Source organism: Oreochromis aureus, linkage group 15, assembly GCF_013358895.1.
Source record: "Oreochromis aureus strain Israel breed Guangdong linkage group 15, ZZ_aureus, whole genome shotgun sequence".
NCBI lineage: Eukaryota > Metazoa > Chordata > Actinopteri > Cichliformes > Cichlidae > Oreochromis > Oreochromis aureus.
The window spans coordinates 10,608,638-10,631,349 of record NC_052956.1 but is presented as its reverse complement, the minus strand read 5'-3'; the positions used below and the strand labels follow the sequence as shown (position 1 = coordinate 10,631,349).

The following is a 22,712-nucleotide window of genomic DNA, read 5'->3' as shown; positions in this document are numbered from 1 at the left end:
CTTGATAGGGAGAAAAACTATAAGGTGGAAATAAACAGGAAATATGAATTTTTAACATACGAAAACAACACATTTGGCACATTTTGCATCCATGTGGGATTGATGAAGTGTATCGTTTTGACAGTATCATTTTGACAGGCAGCAGGATTTACCAGAGACGATTGAAGTGCTCATATCTCCTGAAATCCTGATTCCTTCACTGGATCTGTACCATCCTAACTAAACTATCCTTATTTCTTTCCAGATTTGCGCCAAAGTTAGACAGGAAGTATTTTAAAAATTTAAATTTTTGCTTATAATAATCTGAAAATGCTAAATTTGTAAACCTGCAAGCAGCAAGTGTTTCATATTTCCACTCCACAGTGGAAAATTTAAATCACTCAAACAGGAAAATATACCAAAACCCCTGAAAAGATGAATACTCCTCTTCTACCCCCCATCTACTTTTTTGTGAATGAAAATCTATAATTTATAGCATGTAGAGGAACACATTGCTTGCTCTCATCCTCGCCCCATTACTTTTATATTTACACCTCTCTGAATGAAAGCGTAAAATCAGGGGTCAAAGGGAATCTGATTACTTTGGTCTTCCCAACACGGAAGAAGATATGAATAATCTCGCAGCAACAAAGATTTGGAGTGAGCAAGTGGGAAGATCAAGGCCGGGGGGGTTGATACCTGTTATCGCTGCATTGAAGATATTTGTGTACAAAATGTGCCGCTACAGCTGATTTATCACCCTCATAAATCTTTACTTCCCAAGTTTCCTGAACAAGGAATACGCTGAGTTGATGCTTAGCTGTAGATGTGCTTCTACAGCACTCGTAAAAAGGCAGTTGAATGAGGTTAAACTTCAAACTTTCTCCTGAATAAACACCAACTCTCAGCTAAAGCATCACACACATACGAACACTGAAAGTGACGGACAAACTAGGCTGTGTAAACAAGTTAATAACCGCTTTTTCTCGCACTAATGATTCTGGCACGGGGTAAAGTTCGCATGCACGCTCACCCACACAAACACAGTTCAATAAATTCTCGCGTAGCAGTTTTATGACACTGGGGGAACACACGAAAACTCCCGCGGTCTTCCTCTCCTTCATGCTTTCCCTGTACAGTCCTTTCCCCCAGCCATCCCTCTTCTGGTCTTCCCATCTGACCAACTCCTCTGACAGAAGGTTTTCCATCTCTCTCTTTAACATTTAAACTCTCTCCAGCCCACAACTGTTGTCAAAACAAGTAAAACGACCGAATGTTCAAATCACTGCCACTCAGCCTGGCCCATCAGGAGAAAGTCAGTGCCTGCAAGGCTTTTCTTTCTGGAGGTTTTCAATTGGCCCATTAGCGGTGTTTGTTCAGGATGGCTGGGTTATAAACCCACTTAAGAGGCATCCTGGAAATATTTGGGACAAATGTACTTGAAGGTATTGGAGTAGCTCAAAAAATGTTAGTGCAATTGTTAAGTGGGGATTTAGACAGGTGCAATTAAAGCATGCAAATAGGAGAGCGTGCAGTTTGAATTTAAAGTTCATTGAGCGCATCTGGGATGACATTTTACTCTAAATCAAGGTTCTTGCTACATAAATTGTGTGGGGGGGGTTTTCTTCGTTGTGAGCACAAGTTAGCAGTGTGTGTCTGTGCGAGCGTTTGATTATTCTCCTGAATGAAAAGCAGAGGGGGCCTCCTTCTATAGGCTGCTCCTTCTTTGTGATTCATAATACCCTGCAAAACAACGCCCTGAACTCGCACACATCGTCCCAAAACACATGCAAAATCTTGTCCTTTGTGTCTAAGGGCGTTTTCTGTTTCACGTGTGCATATGCCAGCCTTGATGTGGTGACACACGCATGTTTCTGTTTTATGTTCAAACATCATGAAGCTGTTCTCACACAGAGTCGTGTGGGAACGTGCATCAATCAGAAATATGCCTTTGTAATACTGATGGGGATGGCATAAAAGGCATGTAGACTTTGAGAAGAAAGAGAATGAGGTGGAAAGCAAAGTTGAATCTGCAAAAAGCTGAAGCGTGCTTTGATGTGGCAGAAGCGGAGCCATTTGATGGGAAGCGATGCAAGGGGAGAGAGAAAAGGAAGCGGTTAGAGGGGGGAAAAAAGAACAAAAAAATAAGAGCCGAGGGAAAAGCTACAGGTGGAATCCAGGAAAACAGATGAAGACCGATAAGGAAAAGAAGGACAGACAAACATACACCAGAGCCCAGCAGTTTTTGGCAGTCACGTCTAATTTTCTCTCCCATGGCGTCCGACCCGGTGCTCTCTACCGGCCCCCCCACTTTGAAATTCAAGCCAGGATAAAAGAGAAAGACAGAAAACAGATAGAGGATACACAAATATACCTCTGTTTGAGCTTGTGGACAGGCAAAGTGCATTCGAATCTAGTCTCTGAAACCTTTGACATAGCAGGAACATGAGAAATCCAAAATGAAGAAAGTGTGCAGCCATTCAAAAAATCTTATACATTCCTTTAACAGGGAAACTTTTATGGGCCAGCTTGGACACAAAAAAGCAGCTCACTCTTAAAGGGAGTTAAAACATTGTTATATTACACGCAGGCTGATTTGTACCCCTACGCCTTTGGGGTCTTTTGAGAAGGTGGCAGTTTTGTTGTTGATTTGAGACTTTTATGCTCACCGTCAGAGCGAATTTGTAGCTAACCGTGTGTTTCCTCCCTGGCAACAGAGTTTTAAATCTAATGAAATCCCCATCCCCCATCTTAAGTTAGCAGGACAATAAACTGAAGCCAAAACAGGCCCGTCACATGGTGGAAATCTTGCATGTTGATGTTTTTCCTGGTGCTTAGTTTGACTCAGGAAGGTCATTTTAGTCAAAAATATATGTATATATTTATTTATTTATTTGGGTAATTTAAAGTCTTACTTGTTAGATTAATACATTATGAAGCCACAACATGGAAAACTGCAAATAAAAAAGCTTTTAAAAAATAGATTTAACTCATCGCACCACTGTGAAGGCCTAAGCTTGGACTTGGTGTTTAGAGCTCGGCAACTGTGGAGTGGAAAGGAGTGATAATTGTAGAAATACCTAAATGAAGATTGGTTTTTTTTTTTTTGTTTTTTTGGCTGTCCAAACAAATAAAAAATGGATTGTCTCCAACACCTGCTGTATAAACAGGACCAGGGTTTAACTACAGTCATGAAAAGGATAGAGTCCTTTAACCAGGTAAAGGTCACCCAGATCCAGAAGACAACTATTGAACCTCTAAAAAAGCGCCTTTAGGTGACTACTGTTGTGATTTGGCGCTACATATATACAATTAAACTGAACTGAAATGAACTGAATGAATTGCAGACATGTAGAACTGTCATCATATCCACAAAGCTGTGGCTATATTTCTCAAAACTATCTAGCTTTGCATGTGATACGCTGTGATTGTTCGTGCTTTAGAGCTGGATTAAAACTTGGTAGGCGACCAGTGCTAACCTTGACTTAAAGGACCAGTGCTTAGGATTTAGAGGGGTCTATGAGCAGAGATTGAATATAGAATTGGACAGTTTATGTTAACACAAGGATCAGTTCTTTTCCCCGGAGCCAACCATGGTGGACGGAAGATATTCAGTAGGCTGATGCCACGAAATTATACATACTGTTCCTTCAAGAATTCAACTTAATGTGTGTTACTTCTCAGAATCGTGACCATGCTTGTGTATTACATGCCTGACATGCTATTGAAGAATAATTTCCCAGTGGAATTCCCTTTCTAGTAACTGGTAGTGCAACATAAAGACAGCCCACCGATTACATTAGGACCCATTACCATCCAGCCATGCTGTCGCCACTCATATTGACTCCCGGCCCTTTTCACTGCCCTCTGAGGATCTGCCATATCAATAACCACAAAACCTAGGTGTGTCTTTGAGGAGCGTGGGTAAAGTTTTTGTCTGTTTGAAGCATTAGATGTTTTTCTAACTGCTTTTATTATACTGGTTTAAAGTATGCTGGATGGGTTTGTGTGCCCACTGCAGGTCCACACCACTGAATTCAGACAGCTAACATTCTGGACATAACTCTTACTGCACTGAATCACTATATAACCTTCAACTGTTTGGTTTTTTTCTGTTTTTAATCAAGCATCTGCTCTTACAGATACAAGCCATAAGACAATACATGTGCATGTGCCTGAATCCTATATGCACTCAAGCATGTAAGCATACACACATGCATGTAAAGATGCCTGCACAGAAAGAAGAGAATATGCTGGCTGCTGCATTGGTTTCCTGACCTACATTTCAACACCAGAGCTGTCTGCTCGTCTCTCTAATGGTCTGTGTGTGTGTCAGTGTGTGTTGTTCCACCTTCATAGCAGCACACAATCATTAATCCAATTTCATAATTAACTTCACACAGAAAACGCCATAAATCTGGCATTAAGTACAGATATAGTGCACTGTGGGGAGCAGCAGCTGTAGGGGTCCACTGTGTCCTATATATCTATATAAACCTGTGTGTGTATGTGGGAGTGTGTGCGACTGTCTTTACAATAGCAGACTTTCTACTTCATGACTCACTCAATAAAAAGTCTGGAGTGAATGATGGCCAGGCTGGGGTAACTGCTAACAATCAATAGGTCACAGCTGGAATATGACATCATTTGCATTAACAGTATGATTCATTAGCATCAATATTTCACTGGTTTAAGATATTTAGCCAACACTCTTAAAATATATTCAGCCAAAGACAACACAATAGCAAAAATACAGCTCAGAGCTTTGGTCACACATCTTTTTTTTTGGCTGTTATCATGACCTCCACACTCAGCTCATGCTGCTGAGGCGAGGGTCTTGTCTGATTTAGGCACAGAGGCACAGAGACAGACTGAGCTAATTTAGGTTAAGTGCCTCCAGTAGCTCAAGGGCACAAAACAACAAGCCACCTGGGGCTAGCTTGTTTTGCAGGGAGGAAAAAACAAAAATCAAGAGTGTGCATGTGTTATATCAGCAAAAACACAGGGAGACCAGTGGGAAGTGGGCTAAAGCCATATCAGCCACAATGTTTGCATGTGTTTATCTGCAGCACCTCCACAACTGGAGCAATAATTGACGCTGTGGTGTTTGACCCATTTCCCACATTGCACCTCACTTCTCATCAACAGTAAGACTAGGTCAGTCGGGGTGAGTACTGGGAGTGGGGGGGTGCGACACAAAAGCATCCAATCAACTATTAGAGACACAGCCAATTGACTAACAAATTAAGGAAGTGAGCAAGACAATCAACCTCGAGGATTTAGCACAAGTGGGGGGTTAGTTATGAAGTCGGATGCAAGTTCTGGTGGCCGACATTGATTACTGTTATTAACCGATACATTTAAAACACATGACTGCTTTTGACTCTGCTCATCCGGCCTATAACATCGATCCAATTAACATCTGCCTTTGCAGGATTGTTACAGGATGTTTTACAGACTCCAGACTGGTTTTAGTCGAGTAAAATCTGTCTACAGACTAAAGTTAGTTCCCTCAGAGAGAAAGTCAAATCAAGTGTATTTAAATTCTGGAGAACACATGAGATGATTTCAAATTTAGAAATAAAATTGTGTTTCCTACATGAGTGGAATTATAATGGCATGGATGGCAGCGGTGTGGCAGATAGATATAGTATAGTATCGTGATATTTTGTGTGGTGATACTGCATCATTCCAGGGACACCAAATATCTATATTTTTATAAATAACGAGAGAGCTCATTGCATGCACCTTCATGCTGAGGTACCCTTAGCCGGGCAGCTGAAAAACCACTTGCAAATCTACTGGACACAAGCTAATGGCTCAGTAACACAAGTAAAAATATTACAAGAACATTTAGGCTGATTGCAATCACTCTTCAAACAAAAAGTTCCTGTCTAATTCATAAATGCAGTCAGATTACCGACATGTTGCCATCAGTCTCAATGAGTCTTGAATGAACTGGCCCCATGCTGGTTGTAATTTGGTTACATATATACATATATACTATGAATTTCTGTCTATGTAGACAGCAACATATGTGATTTTCAATAACTTACCACAGTTAACTGCTGTGCTATCAGAAAAAGATTGTAGGTAATTGTCAGCATGACGCCATTCAGTCCCAAATTGATCACAAACTGACTCTGTCTCATGGCAACATTTTGAAAGGTTTTAGTAATGGCGCTGACATGTTTGAAAATCTAATTTTGCAACAAAATTAAAAAATAAAGTGACATAATTTTATCTTATTGGACAAAACAGATATTGGGGACATGTTAGGGACATAATTTACTTTACCTGTAACTTTACTGTTTCCCTTTTCACCTCTCAATCAGCACTAATTCCTCTGCCAGCATTTAAGTCAGGTTACACGACGCACAACACCAGGACCCTGAAACTGAAGCAAGTGACTAGATCTCAGCCATATTTAATTGTATTTTTTTTGCACCTCTGTCCCACCTACATGTCTTCTGTAAAACTCAGTATTGTGGTATGACATCAGCAACAGTCTGAAGCTGAAGTCACACAACGCTTAGGTCAAAACCATAATCTTTATGTTGTACATATGCATGTAATTTTTGCCACACAGTGGTGTAAGACTGCACTAACCCAGAGAGGGTTATATGTATATTAGGATACGCTCAGAGTTCACTGACTGATGTGTGTCAGTATCTGTAAAACACTTGTGCACACCGAGAAGCTGCGATTGGTGGTTTCATGTGACTTATCGATCATATATGGGCATGAATTATGCAGGAATTTATATGTGAGCGCACATGCGTGCATTAAGCCTGGGTTCCTCCACTGATAATCCTATGCTGAGACCTAGTCTGGGAAAAGGCACAACCCCTCCTTTCCTCCATCTCTCCCCGTCCCTCCCCCTTCTGTCCCATCAGAGCAATAATGGAAAGAGGGATGGGGCCTTTAATAGAAAGAGCAGACCTCTCTTGCAGGGAGTGCGCCCTCCTAATGGCCCACAAGGGAAACTAGTGTAGCTCCCTGATCAAATAATCCCAAAATTTAAAACCGCTATTATTCCAAATTAGATTCCTTGTGACACCTCATGTGTCTCATTTTGTTGTAGACAAACACATGCACAGGGGCTAATAGGCAGATAATTGAATCCAAAGTCTTTCAGGCAATTACAATAAAACCTTCAAATATTTTAATTTAGCCTCATAAATTAACATTTATATTGGGTATAAGTGATGCTGTACAGATGAGCGACTAAGAAAACGAGAAAATCGCTGTAAATGCTGCCTGTTTTATCTTTAGTGCAGCTATGTTATCACGCCACCTTGTGGTGAATGAAAGCAGCAACTGCACGCTTCTCTGGAATTTAACCACAATAGAGGAATTTAACTTCTGCTACAAACAAACAACATTAATGCCAAACGCTCCCCTGTATTTTCACAAACAAGGAAAATAGCTGTAGCTTCCCGTTCCCTGCATTCTTCTCTCTTTTTTGTCTCAACTCTAATCCTTCTATGCATGAGGCATGGAGGAAAAAAAACCCTGAAAAGGAGACGTTGCCATGGTGAGGACAACTCATTAACAAGACAGATTTAAAGAGGCTCTTAAAAATCACTTTCTCTCTTCCCTCTCCTTTTATAATCAGTCTCTTTGGGGGGACATGAGCTTTTCAGAGGCTCGGCTTTGCTCTCAGAGGCTTAATTGAACCTCCAGCTGACTGGGACACAAATAAGGTCTGGTGCTGTGGAGAAGGTAGGAAGAGGGAAGATTGGAGTTGGGGGTGAACAGCGGGGAAGCGAGGGGTCCGTGAGGCTGGTTAGACTATTGTCACCAGATTTCTCTTTTGTTTTGCTCACTGGTATCTTTACATGAGGCTGAATTTTTCATTTAAATTGGTTTTTAAATCCAACAGCAAGCTGCAGGAAAATCTTACAGGTAACAACTAGAAATCTACGTCTCGCTTTGTGGTAGCAATATTGAAGTAACTAGTAACCAAATATGCCCTTTTTTGTGGTTTACACAAACTGCATTTTAAAAACAGAGTAGTCAGGAATGTAACTGCATGTACAGAAGGGGGAGCAGACTGGTCAGCAGGGCAAATGGGGCCAGAAACCTCAGAGAGCCAGACTCAAATCAGCATGAGGTGGAAAAAAGCTCCTGCTAATAGCAGCTCTCATTAAAGAAATGAGCTGTGACCGAGGTCTGTACAGCCAAGCGGTGCTTAAACGCACTTATCCTGCACTACGGCTCAATTAGATTTTTCAATTACTAACAACAAGCCCGCTGTAGAACTGCACGAGCAGAAAGACGAGGGCAAAAGCTGTTGCCGAAGCAAACGGCCCAGATTAAAGTCTTGAAATCGCATTTGTTTCTAAGACCTGCGGGCATTTTTAGAATGTTAAGAAAAACTTCTGCGTTCACTATCAAATTGAGTTTTAGCCGCTTTGTAAATAGATTCTTATTTGTTTGCCAGTGAGCATGTGTTTCGTTTTACCGCACGCACAAGCCTGACTGAAATGAAAAGACAGAACTTAAACTTATCACCATGAATAATCAAAGGCCTGCCAATGACCTACATAGACTGCCTCACTAGATTTATTAAAACCTGGAGAGAAACATATACACAAACAACTAAACACTCATTCGTTTGTAAGGAGGATCGATATGGAGAGTGTGTCAGTGCACGATTAAACTCTGCAGAAGCAAAAAGGAGGAAAGAAGAAGAAGAGAGAGACAAAGACAAAGCAAAGTGCTAAAGATCTGCATGTATCATGTCAACAAGGGCAGGTGCAGAAGATGACACAACCACCAGGAGGCTCCATACGTCAACAGGGAAACAAGACACTTCCTGCTGTCTTGTCTTCTCCATTGAACCCACTAAAGTAAGTGTAGGTTCACAGAATAAGGGAAGGAAGAAAAGCAACAAGAGAGTCCTAAAAGTAAATTAAATTCCCTGTAAATGATAGTAAGATTTAATGTTTTCTATTAAAGCTAACCAAGTCCTCTGCTGTGTCACAGCTCCCACAGTTTCTCTGCTTTGACACATTTAGTCAATGAAAGGATAAATGTCCCCACAGACCCCAGTGATTATCCAGCCAATATGTCCTGATGTAATAATCAAGCCATTAAGTAAAACTCAGTTGTTACACATATGGGGCTCTGAGGCCCACTTACACCTGATCCCTCCTTCTCCATGACTCAGTCCTCTCCTCTCTTTCTCTCTTCTCCAGCATCGCTAGCAACCAAGTAGAGATGCACAAACTGTAATTTTTCTTTTCCCACTTTTCCTTCTAAGAGCTTAAACTGACAGCAAATCCAAGCCAAAAAAAAAAAAAAAGATGAAATCAGAATTTCTTCAAAGCAAAATATTATTTTCATAATAAAAAAAAAAAAAATTGAACTGCAGTAAGTAAGCACATTTCCTCTCACTTAAATGAGTGAAAATGAGTTGCTGTACACTCACTTTTACCTGACAGATTTTATAGTAAGCTTTCTCTTTTTCACTTGTCTCCAAAATATTCCCTCTAATTGCTGATTCTTTGCTAATACCGAGGCTGCTGGTTGGTGGTTGACTCGGAGCCCTTTGTTAGCTTCTTTAAAATGCCCATGTTCAGCTGCTAATGGCTGAGAGTGTCTGATTATATTGGTTGCTATGAAAATTTTGGTGGTGGTCCTCCTAACAACAAGTTACTGTGTCTGTGAATACGCACGTCACATATGCATGAAACGGACCGACGTGTAATCGGACACACGTGAGGCCAGTCACCGGTTTGGACTGAGCGCGCTGGAAATCATCTGATTCTGGCCCCCGGCTGCTCAATCGGTGCATCTTTATATTAACTTTATATAAACACAGTTGTAATAATAATAAATGTCTTCTTGTGAGAGTTACAAAGCTGCTGTAAACTATATTGTGCTCCGAGCCATTTTCTATGTTTCCTCACCGGGTGTGTGGTGAATAAAAGAAAGATTTTGGAGGGTAATTTGAGCAGACACAACCACCATGCTTGAGCAAATAAAGAACAGTGCAAATCCAAATACACTTAATTGAGACAGTAACATCTGGAGACCACCGCCAGTGTCAAATAAGCGTCAAATACAAAAGGATGAGTAAAAAGAACTGGGCAAGGAGGACTCTCTGGATAAAGACGCAGACAAACCTCCACACAACTGAATTAACTCTCAATATTTGTCAGTGATTACTTCATTAGCCCTCGGTCACACATGATGGAAGAGCACCTGTTTAACCAGTTATTGGAAAACCATTACCTATTAGGCCTTTAACAAGCTGAGAGGTCTCCATCTGTTAGATACACTGCATTAACTTAAACCTCCTTTATGCCATTCTCACATAAACATATACAGGGATGTGAACAGGGATTCTCTAGCATTTATTTTCTAAGTGGGTAAATGGAAAAGAAAACATGCAGACACGTAACCCTGTGCACAGAGAGCAACAGCATTAAAGACTTCATTAATGAAAGAGAGGAAAGTGGAGGTGAAGCAGATTGAGACAGACATGGTTGCAAAGAAGAACAGAGCCTTAACCCATTTTTACAGTTGAATGACCCAAAGCAACCCCTGACCCCCAATTCCCAAAAGTGTGTGTGTGTGTGTGTGTGTGTGTGTGTGTGTGCATGAGTGAGAGAGAGAAAAATCCCCCTCTTTTCTTTATCTCATTAGGCTGTGTGTGTCATGCTCTCTACTCCATTGTTCTGCTACCTCCTAACTGCTAGTGTGTGTGTGTGTGTGTGTGTGTGTGTGTGTGTGTGTGTGTGTGTGTGTGTGTGTGTGTGTGTGTGTGTGTGTGTGTGTGTAATAGCCACTAAAAAAAAAATACCACTTGTGTTTTGTCACAAAACACAAAAAAATCCCAGAATCAAACAAGAATCAAACAAGACCACATTGGGGCGCTAGTGTAGAGTAATGATTCCTACTCAAGAGTACAAGAAATCCAGAAGGTGCTTTTAAACCATCTTCTTTTAATAAGATTTATTATAAATCCCAATTATTTTGTTATTCAAATATATTTAGTTCATTTCATTACAGGCCTGGAAAAAAACTGCTAGTAGGGTTAATACTGGATAGACTAAGTAGTGACCTAAAGCTATAAATAAAAAGTTTTAAATGAGGTGCTAGAAGTACCTAACACTACAGGTTAACATCTGGAACAGCAAAATAATGCTAATAAATAGGTGATAGCGACACATAATTAATGGATAGGTGAAATCTGATGAGCTTCCCTGTACCCTTAATGATAAGTTTTTGACAACTTTTACAACCACAAAGCTGTGGTTTGACCATGTGAACAGTTTACTGTTTTTTCCACGGGTAGCTGTATAAGCAGAGATCACCACCATCAGGCATTTTGTTCTACAAGCTGGCCTGAAACATGACAGAAGCAGAAGCACAGACATATGACAGAAGCTGCTTATTTTAGGAAAAAAAGCTTAAAGGGTTACTCTTAGCAGGCTTTCAAGGGGTCAAAGAGAGATTAATGGTTGAAGCAGGAAGATAATAGTAATGAGCATTTGAAACACTTAAACATGTCGATTTTTAGAAATTGCAAGCTGAGTCGTCTTCACACCCAGGGGTTTTTGAGGTTCAATTCAAGTTTAGGAACTAATTAGGTGCATCTTGAGTAGTTTTAGAAAAATGGGGGAGAATTATGACAAGAAAAGAAACACTCTTTTGCTTTAGTCTTTTGGTTCACTGAGCACAGGGAGCAAGGAAGGTGGGGGGTGGGCTGTTTCTCATCTCAACTCCTTGATGTTTTGATTCAGATGTGTCTAAAAACTCACGGGTTTCATCTTCTTCTAAAAGATGGGATGAATGAATGTACCACATAAAGGAAGACGAGGATAAAGAGCTGAGGCTAGAACCAACCCACCCCTCCAGTTCCCACTGCCAAAAAGATATTTAACCTAACTGATTCTCAGCAGAGCTTCCCCTATAAACGCAGTCAATCCATTTCATTTGGCCTCATTCAGTTACTCTACAAGCATGGTTTCCCTCAGGTGCTCTTCCCTCGGGAGCCATTGGCAGTGACTGGTCGATAGTTGAATCTGACTTCCCACCAAGGGATTATGGGGCATCCGGTTGAACACCTGCTCCACTTCTAAACTGATAAAAATTAAAAAATAAATAAAGGGAGGGTTGGAGGAGAAGCCTTATAAAACATATGCTGGAAAAAATGCTGGAATCACCCTTTGATTGCCCATATAAAGTAAAAAAAATGTCGTATTTATAAAAAGAACTGGAGAATCATGTGTTAACAAAGGAAAAAAATATCCCAGAACAACAACACAGCACACAGGGACAAAAACACAAACACACACACAAAAGGCATATTAGCCAAGTTCCAATTTGTGAGTAAGAAGGTTATCCGTTCAGCCGTGCATAAACACAGACTGGAAGGCTGATTCAACCTACAGAGCCCGGACAATACTGTACCGACGGCAGCAACATCTTGAGCTGTCACGGCGTGTTAGCCAAAGCAGGCGTGAGGAAGGGCCACAGTCCTGTGGAAGCATATTGTTATGCACACATATTGGAATAAATGGTTTAGATTTAGCTGTGCATACATGGAGAAAAACTTTAAAAGAGTAATTGGAAGACCAGTGGATGGACAGAAAGACTCAAAATGAGCCAATAAAAACAACAAAAGTTATCAAAGTTGGATTCTCAGGAAGTCTCTGCCTTGCCTACTTCCCTAATGGCCTCTTCTGTTTTATATTCATAGATCCATTAGATTCCACTGAGCTGCAGTTTAGGAAATGTGGACACAGGTCAGTCTTTTTGTTATCTTTTAACACTCTTTCCTGTCGCCCTGATGGCTCCTTTATGTAGTGCTGAGGTGAAAGTGGGTCACCTTCATAACCCCTTCAGTGTCACTCCCATCACCCCCTCATACTGTCAGCTCTCTTACATTTCCCTGAAGGCCTGGCCCATCACCTCCAGCTGCTAGCTATTATGTCTTGTTCCCAGGGGTGGCCACCCAGAGGAGCATCTTCAGTTATGTCTGTCCCAAATGACAGTGAAGCATAGTCTAGATGCAACCATGCACATGGGACCAAATGATCCATGCAAATAATATGTGTGTGAATGAGTAAGTGTAGGCTCAAACTCATGCCCAAGGTTAGTAGGAAAGTCTTAAAGTATGCACACAAGCAACTAGAGATAACTCAAAGCATTTTACTTCCTGGAGAACCTGTCTCATACACAAAAGGTCAAAGGTCTTTCAGGTCACAAAAACACAACACACAAACACATAGAGATGCACATGCAAAACCAGATGGCACAGATCACTCAGATACAGCAGGATGGAAATACCCTAACAAGACGCGACAAAGCCTGGCTTTGTGGAAAAAGCTTCCATTGCGTCTGCTGTGACCCTGGCACTGTTACATACAGCATATCATTATCTCCTAAAAACACTTCAGGTGACTTAAACTCTGAAGCAGGAGCCTGTTCTGCAGCCAAGTCAAACACCACAATCATTACAGTAGCAAAACAGCATTGTAGTGCTAACAGCAACTACTACCTGGACACTGCAGTCCTGTAATCACAGTAGATTTCAATTAAAGACTCATATCATCTTGGAAATATACCTAAATATCTTATAGATAATTAAAAATATCTATTTAGTATTTCTTTAGAAACTAAAATAAACAGCTTCCCAGTACAAACCAACAGCCATTTGTTGTTTTTGTTGTTTTTTCTCTCTAAAAAAAACAAAACAAAAACTGCAGACTCTCTTTAATCTGTACCTTTGCCATCATGGGAGGGATGCTTTTTCCCTGGCGAGCCCTTAGCCACAGATCCAAGCAGCGGTTTTGGTGTCCAGAGCGAGTCCTGTTTCTGGTGGACTTTTGACACAGAGAGTAGACGTTTGTGCAGGCAGCCCTCTGGCCTGGCGGGCCTGGGGCTGGGGATGGGCGGATGCTGCAGGCTGTTCCCCATCTTGCTGGTGGGCTGGAAGGAGCGCAGAGTTCGTTTCTGGCCAGGGGAGTCCTCATAGCAGCCCCTGTGCAAGCAGTTGACCACCGGCTCCGAAGAGAGGCAGTGCACGTATGTGATCATCCCCTGCTAAGACCTAAAACCCCCCACCACCTGCCCTCCCCTGCTCTATCCAGGACCCAAAACCCCCCAACTACTCCTCCTTCGTCTTACACAACCCTCCTTCTCTGAAGCCTCCACTTGTAGTGTTGGGATGGACGGGTGAAGGGTGTATGTGCGTGTGTGGAGACGCCACCCCCCCCTTCACTCCCAAACTCTCAATAGGCCCCCTCCTCTCTTTCTGGAAAGACAGGATGGACGTTTTTGCATCCCACAAGGGAGCCAGTGCTCCCTCTGTCTCCTCCTACTGTTTTTGTCTTTCCTCTCTTTCTCTCAGGGGAATCTCCTATTGACTTACATTGATTTGCCTGACAAAGAAAGCTGCGCTCCGTGTTCGATTACAAGATTTATCTCCAAAACAAATATTTCACAGAAGCATTGCAGAATAAAACTACTGAAAAACAAGACTGTTGGTTGGCTGTCTTAAAGAAATGCTGGCAACTTTTAAAAAAACAATTCTGACCCTAAAATAAGACCACAATAACATTTCTAAATAATCCAAAGACGCAAAAACTAAGGTTTAGAAACTGAAAATGTCTGTGGTTAAAGCGTGTTTTCTTCTACAGTGTGTGTCCTTTGCAGAAACCTAGAAGCATCACCACAAATTGTGCAAAAAAATCCACCAATTGTCAAGAAAGTGGTTGAGGTCCAAAGACTAGAAAAAAAATCAGTCTATCCAAAAGGGTATTCAGCCAAGCTTTCAGCATCGAAGAGCATCCTCCTTCTTTCTTCGATCTACAGGAGATAGAGCATCAGGACTGTCCAGTGGCGTCCACACGGTATGTCCTGTGGGCTCCTCCCTCCTCCTCTTTCCTCGGCGCTGCTGTTCTAATCTGTAAACCCAGATTATCAAGCCTCCAGGCCTCTGATTGTGACAGACACAAACCACAGATGGACACCAGGCTGCAGATAATGAAGTACATCACCTCAACTTCACAAATGTGTGGAAGTTCAGGAAGTCCTGACGTGCTGGCGTGTCAGTAGGTTAAACTCGGATGACGCAAACTCAGATGTAAGACGCATGCATGTAGGCCACTTAAACTGCTGCCTCAGATTTAGCCCCACATGACTGCTGTTACTAAGCAGATATTCACCTGAAACCATCATAACGCATGCACACACGAGGAAGGCGACAACTGGTAAATGCAAAAGGATTTAAACTCAAGAGGAAGCTACAGATGACCACAGATTGGGGAGTTTTAGATAGCGGTGAAAAACAGTTCACTGTAAAGACGGCAGCGACAAGATTAAAAGATAAAAAACAAAGAAACAGATCGCAGATTAATAAACACGGCGAGCCGCTTGCCTGCCAGGTGAGGGTGTGTATAATCTTTAATCTGCTTCACTGTGAGTGTGAGGTAGGCTAAAATTATTTGAGACGCTCAGTTTAATTAAGAGGAGGATGGAGTGACACTGAACTGAAGAGTGGGTAATAAACAAGTGTAGCAAAAGTGAATGAGAGCTCAAACACAATCTTGGTAAACTGAATAAAAATGGGGTCAAATGGAAAAGAGTAAAGCAAATAAAAAGGGAGAAATTAATTGAAAGCACCAAAGGTAAATGCCTCCCTCTGGTGGTGGCTTACACCTGTGCAGCACAACACATCTAAGCTATAATCATCAAAACCATTAAAGCTTTTTTTTCCAGAAAAAACTGTAAAAAAACAAAACAAAAACTAACTCTGTGGTTGAAGTCTCTCCCTCTGCGAGAACCCACTGAATATATTTGTGGTTTGAGGACTTGAATCTCAGAAATTGAATTAGACACCTTTTATTATTTTCATGTTTTTAATAGATAACCTGAAAAATAATGTGCAGACTGATTCATGAGAGTTCTGTCAGTGCACAAATCTTATGCAACTTTGGTGAAACTGTGGCTGTGATCCTGCCAAAGCCACAGCAGACAGCTAGAGGCTAAAACAGCCATTACTGATGGTTATCATTTCCAGCGCACGGTGAGGCAGCCAACACGCAAGATGATTACAAAAACCAAAACCACTGTGAACACACACACACACACAACATAATGAACAAACCACAGAATGCGTGCGCGCAGCCACAAACCCGCTCGTATAAAACAGTTTGTAGACACACGTAGCCCAATGGGCAAGCTAAAAGATTCTGGCTGTGGCTGCACTTAAACTGCACTTAACGCCGTCGTTGCCCTGAATCCATACATGCATGGACACAAAGTGTGTCACCCGGCCCATTGAGAGAACAACATCAGGGGGTGTGAAGTCATGTAAGCCAACACGAGCAACACAGTGAATGGGACCATCATCACAACAGGGGATGTTTCAGTTGTGACAAAGAAACATTACAACTCTACAAACAGGTACAGTACATGTATGTGCGTGAGAGGAGATGTTTGCGAATATATGTGTGTAGTTGATGGCTGCGTATTGCCTGGCATGCATTGCGGTAAGTGTGTCACATTCCACTGATTATTAGCGTGTGTTTGTGTGTGTGTGTGTGTGTGTGTGTGTGTGCACACCTAGTCTGAACAATGTAAAAGTCACACTGGAAGGGTTTGTGTGTAATAATAGATGCGTTACACGAGCGTGTATGTACACTAAGTTTTGTACATAGTTTCTATGTGTGTGTTTGCAGCCTCGGGGGGGGTTGGACAAGAGGAAGGCTTTGGGAAGAGGACAATGGTAGCCATGGAGACGCAAAAGGTCTGAATGGAGTGAGAGGAGCACCTGCATGCTGAGTTAGAAGTCAGTGCTGGGGAAGTCATCCACTTGCGGGTGAAGTTTGAAAAGACAATGGCCGACTCCCTGCGGACAACAAAACACTTCCAGCATTGTCCCAAGAAAAAAAAACAACAACTTCCCATTAACACTCGCTCGCTAAGAAAGTTTTTCTGCATTACTATTGTCTCAAACTAGAAAAAAGACACAATAAGACCCAGTTACTGACTCCTACATCTTTCCAAACCTCTAAACTTTGCCCCCAAAAAAGCTTTTGTTTTGAAAACTCTTTTCAGAAGACAGAAGGCTCACTGGGTTCCTGGCAGATCCCATTCACAGGCCACTGGAAGTTAATGCTCTATTGTTTACTTATCAAGACCAAGATCTCTTCTGCTACGACTTGTTTACAGAGGTCAACATCCCATTGTGAACTTCCTCTCAAACTCCCATGCTCATTTACATATTAACATGATTGATTTATGACCAAGTCTTGTATCGATCACTGACAAAACCTGCAATAACTACCCAAACTTTCAAAGCCATCTACCCATGAGGCCATTTATCTCCAAGCTACATCTGTTTTCTTTTTAACTAAAAAAATTCTAGCTAAAGTCTAGCAGGCAGCACGAGTGGTCTGACTACATTTTCTTAAAGTGTGACTCACTTTAACAAACAGCTAGGCGTTGGTTTTAGATAACATTTAAAATGGTAATAATTGACTTTGTATTGTAGCTCTTGACACACGATCCTTTTCTATCTACTTAGATTAAAATGCAGATGGGAACAAGCAGAAATATCTTCATGGTTTAAACATGTTGTCGTTATTCACATTAGTTTAAGTGCTATGTCACCAAACTGGCTTTCAAAAAGGTAGGTGAGATATCCTAAAGTCTTTCACAAGCCATGTTTTAAAAGCCAACTAACCCTCAAGGAATACAGACAAACTGTTGCCTACATGTTAACACCTCTCTCCTGTCTGCCTCTTTTTCCCCTCCACCTGCCAAACTGAGTGTGAGAACATCCATCAACACTCCTACCCAGAAGGCCAGGGGGCAGGTAGTGGGTCAGCCTCCGGTGAAGAGGTCACAATGTCTCAAGAAACACAGCACTAGTGGAGATGGTACTGGAGGACTGTCCTCTTACAAGTTCAAGCAAGTTCCCAAGGGAGGCCGTTTAATGATTCTGGGAAATAAAGGTTGTGGACAAGAATCTCTTACTGAAAACACCACTGCACACGATACCTTCATGTGTTTCAACATGAAAATATTAACATAGAACTACAGTGCAGGAGCTTAAAAAGGTCATTAATCTATTTTTCTGCTAGAGATTATTGTTTGCTGACATGTTTGTAGTTTTTAATGGTGATAATCTACAGTAAAGCGCTTGAATGCCTTAGACATGTAGGAAACCTGGAACTCAGTTTACACAAATTCTATAGCAAAAAAATTCTCATCACTCATGCATGTGCTAACTCTTTACAAGGTTAAACCAACAGCTCAAAACCCAGACTGAAAAAAGACCACTTGCAAAATATACTTTATTTTTGAGGCTGAAAAAAAAATCCTCTGTGGAATTAAGAATAAAGTCATTGTAGTTTGAAAGCTGAATTTTCTGATGACTAACTTCAATGAAGTTTTGGTTAAAAGCTTGAAAGTATCTGAGTAACACTGCAGAGTCATACTGTCTATGATGACGGAATATTTGGTCATTAAATAAGCATCAGAACATGTCACAACTGCTGCCCATTATAAAAGAAAAACATATGAAGCATCTGTAATGAGTGAACTGCACACAGGAGAGCAAAATAAACCCTAGAAAAGTCAGGATCAAGAAGTGGACATGGCCTGAGATGCCCACAACTGACATTTCTCTGAAATTTCTGTGCTAATCAAGGCTTACATTCATCAACATGTACAGAAATGTACTTTCTATATCCCCAACCCCCGGAAGGCTGCAGGAAACTTCCAATTTAAGTGAGAATGACATTTCCAGCTCAAACTAATCCCTGCTCATGTCCCATCTACTGACTGGGGCTCAAGTGCATAAATAACTTATGTAACATACCAAAATGCACACCAAGTCACAGAGCCTAATTCTGGCCCTGCAAATGGCTTGCACTGCAACGCAAAGGTTTACTGCAGGGGTGGTGGTGGTGATTCACCCTGGCCACACAGCACAGCTGGCTGTGGAAGAACATGGGCTGAAATATGTCACATCTGTCTCAGAGCTGGCAACCTCGACTGAGCGAGGGGGGGTTAATATCATAACATTAGTGGACATTCTGTAACTGGCAGCCAATGTAGAGTAATCTACTGGTCAGATCATGGTATTTAATGTAATACTGAGTATTTGGGTCAGTTTGTCATCACTTGTGAAGCTAGAAACCCAAACTGGGAATTGTGCTTGTAGCTGATTAAAGTGAAGCAGCATCTACATGTCAATAACCTGATCCTGGTGTGACAACTTTTAAACACTCAGCAATCTAAACATTAAATATTAATCCTCCTCTTGCTGTACAGTTAGTTAGTTATTCACTGCTGACCACAGAAAAACATGAGAAAAAAAAACAAACAAAAACTGGCAATCTCGTGTAAAAAATGGCTTCATCTAAAAAAGAAAAAAAAAAACTGAATTCCTTCTCCGGCTCAACTCCCACAACATCTGTTTCTCTCCATTTTCCAAGCCGGACTCGAATCTCACAGTGTAACTGACAGCATAAATTACTGCATACAGCTGATGAACTGGGAGACTGCCACGTATAGTTGATGTGTTCACTTTATATTACCTCATTTCTGGAAGCCATTAATCTGCAGGCTACAGAAAGAGAAGAAACAACCCTGGTTTAACAAGACAGATCATTTCCTCATTTCTGAAATAACAGCTGATTGGATCATTTACCAAGAAAAAACTCAGTTAACATCTTAACTTTCCTGCTTTTGACTGGGTATCGTTTGGCACTGCAACCCAAAACTAGGTCAAATGAGACTATAAAATGTTATTCTTCATAATAAAACAGCTCATGTGTTGTCAACATTAGCACATATTTAGCTGCATGTGATCCCTGTAGGCATGACAGGTGAAGTCACCACCATGATGTTCTGGAATATGACTCAAGCAGCAGGACTAAAAGTTATGGAAGGACAGGAGCGGGCAGGGAAGCGGGTTTTCCCTCTTTATCAGCAGCATTGTGTTGTCTCCCAAACAGCATTATGTGTCTATTCTTTGTAGCATAGTTTCCATGAGTGTTTAATAACAGAAAACAATGTCAAACGCAGTAAAAGACGAGCGAGTTTCCCCTTTATCTCATTTCAACTGGTCAGTCAAGTAATAGCCAACACATGGCCCCCCACTCTGCAGGACAGCAGACCAGCAACTGCTGCTCTGCCAGCTGTTACTGTGAACAACGTGCACACTGAATACACACCGATACGTACGGGTGTAAGCAGCTCTACACATCGCTCATCGCCCCTGAAACCCACACCAAAGTTACGAGAATGCAAACAGGATCACAGCCAGCAGCGTGCAGAGACACTCTGCTTAAAGTCGAGAATAATAAGAGTAAAATGAAAGGGAGGGGAATCAAACCGCAGTCAGGAAATAAAGTATGTTTGAATTCAAAGACCCTTAATTAATCAGAGACGGAACGAAAGAACAAAGGAAGAGATGATTAAAGTGGAACAGGAGTGTTTCCTTCACTGAAGAAAAAAAAGACACAAGGAAGGATATTGTGCAGAGGAGGCTGCTGTGAGAGAGATTACTTTCCAAACAGGGGAGGGATGGAGTTTAACTTTTCTTTGTCTCACAAAAGTCCCGGGGAAAACTCCACACTCACACCGAGTCAGTGCCAGAGCTTTCATGCAATGAGCGGCTACACTCACCTTTCAGACAGAACATGATTCTTCACTTATTTCCCCCAAACAAAACTGCAGTTTCCTCCTTTTTTCTTGCGGCTCACCGTTTCCTCATAACCATCCTGCTTGTCCTCCTTTTCTCTTCCTCTCTCCCGGTTTCTCCACACCGCTCGCTCAAGCCGATCAAACGCAGACACACTGATCCTGACACATAAACTCCACTCTCCATCTCCCTCCCCTTCTTTCCCCTCTCACACATACATGCACACGCTCCGAGTGGCAGCTAGCCAACTTCTACACTGCAGGAAACTGCCTTGCGACCCCCCCTCACTTTGCTTCCCCTCTCTCTCTCTCTACATCCCTGGATATCTCTCTACCACACTGACACCCCCCTACCCTCAACCCCACCCCATCTCCCCGCCCATCAGAGCTAGAAGCTCAGCCTCGATCTAAAACTCTTAAATCCACTGTCAACCACAAGCCCCCCGATTGGTCACCTTCACAGATACCCAAGTACACACATATATGTATACATGTGTGACATTTAGTCAAATACATGGTTTTAAAGAATACATTTGTTGCTTGGGAGGAGGCAAAAATAAAAACAATAATATATACACACACACAAATACGCACAGTGTGAAGCTTTTACTGGATAATGATGGCAGAGAATCTGGGCAGTCAGCAGTTCAGAGTGAGACAGGGGGCCCCGGCTTGAGGCCGATCCATTGTGCGCTGATCAAATATAATCGCTTTAATCCCCACAATTCAACTGCTTGTTATCAGACGCAGTTACAAGCGTGGTGCATCACAAACTCTCCAGGCAAGCCGATCCCAATCACCCTCAGCGTCGTGCCAGTCGCAGACAGAAATACAGGCTCACTTACAAGATTTTGGAAATACACATGAAAATACATCTGGTTTATGGGTGTTAAACTGATGTTTTTGTTACCACCTTGTTCAGATGTGCAGCGAGAATAGCTTATAGATCTGATTCTGGGCCATTCCTCTATGACTTAAAGTGCTTTGTAAAGCTCACATGAGGTAAACTTTTCACAAAAGGAAGATTAGTTTTAGGTTTGTTGAAATGATAGTAATCAAAGACTTTAACTGTGCTTTCAAATCTAAAAAAAGAGGGGAAAATCATACTCTCTACAAACCCAGTAAATCAATATATGCAGCTAGACAACACAGTGCACATTGACAAGAGTAAATTAAAGAGTCAACATAAAGTTTGGCTTAGTCCAGACTGGATAGCAGAATGCAAAATGGCATTGATTACCAATGATGCACTGTAATGGCTTTCTCTTCCTCTGCAAAAACACATTTGGTGTGGCAGCCTTTGATCTTAAGTGATCTGCGGTAAGTTATGTAAAACCCAGAACCCTTTGCATTCATTTATATTCCAAAGCCCACACGTACAGTACATAACAATGCGTGATGGCTAAATCCTGTTTGCTATGAATCTGCCCAGGGCTACTGGTGACTACTGAACTTTATCAGAAGAGGAATAGAGCCGTCCAAAACAGAATGGCGCTGTGTTAGCTGATCCAAGAGGCAAAACCTGTAATTCAGGAGGTGATCTACCAACCCTCATCTATAGTTAGGGTTATTGTTAGAATTGGAAAGAGTGATAGCTTGGAACACAGATGCTGGTACTTTATACTGTAAGAAACCAGTTAGGTTGGTTCAGGCAAGTAAAGACCCAGAACTCAATAAAGACATTATTTATCTGTCTGTTAAATGTAAGAAGATGGATGGATGGATGGATGGATGGATGGAAACTTTAACTGTTAGCTTTTCATTTTACATCAAGAGAAAATATCCAAGTAGACAACCTAGAATTGGTGCACTGTAAGCTGATCCAGTTTTGAATAATATGACAGTGATATTGTATAGGGGTGTGCTCACTTCTGTTGTATACTGTATAAACAGATGTTTAGCAGACACAAAACAGACAAAGGCTTACTTCGTGTCTTTAAGATGTTATGGTTCCACTACACAATTACAGCAACGGTGATTAACCTTGCATATAATTAATGCTGATATTTATGACTATTACCTACTTACTTGGCAGAGTGTACGCTCTGTGCAGATGT

General features: G+C 41.6%; 1 protein-coding gene across 6 annotated transcripts in view; it reads right to left on the bottom strand.

Moving 5' to 3' along the window:
- nhsl1b (NHS-like 1b) overlaps positions 1 to 22,712 on the bottom strand; it is a 103,371-nt gene that overhangs the window by 27,305 nt on the left and 53,354 nt on the right. The window contains exon 1 of one of the 6 annotated variants that reach the window (XM_039598831.1): positions 20,641 to 20,786. The exons of the other annotated variants lie outside the window; for them this stretch is intronic. Coding sequence (XP_039454765.1) covers positions 20,641 to 20,656 — 16 coding nt within the window. The 5' untranslated portion in view covers positions 20,657 to 20,786. Of the gene's footprint in view, positions 1 to 20,640; positions 20,787 to 22,712 lie in introns of those variants that run through there. 6 annotated transcript variants of the gene reach the window in all.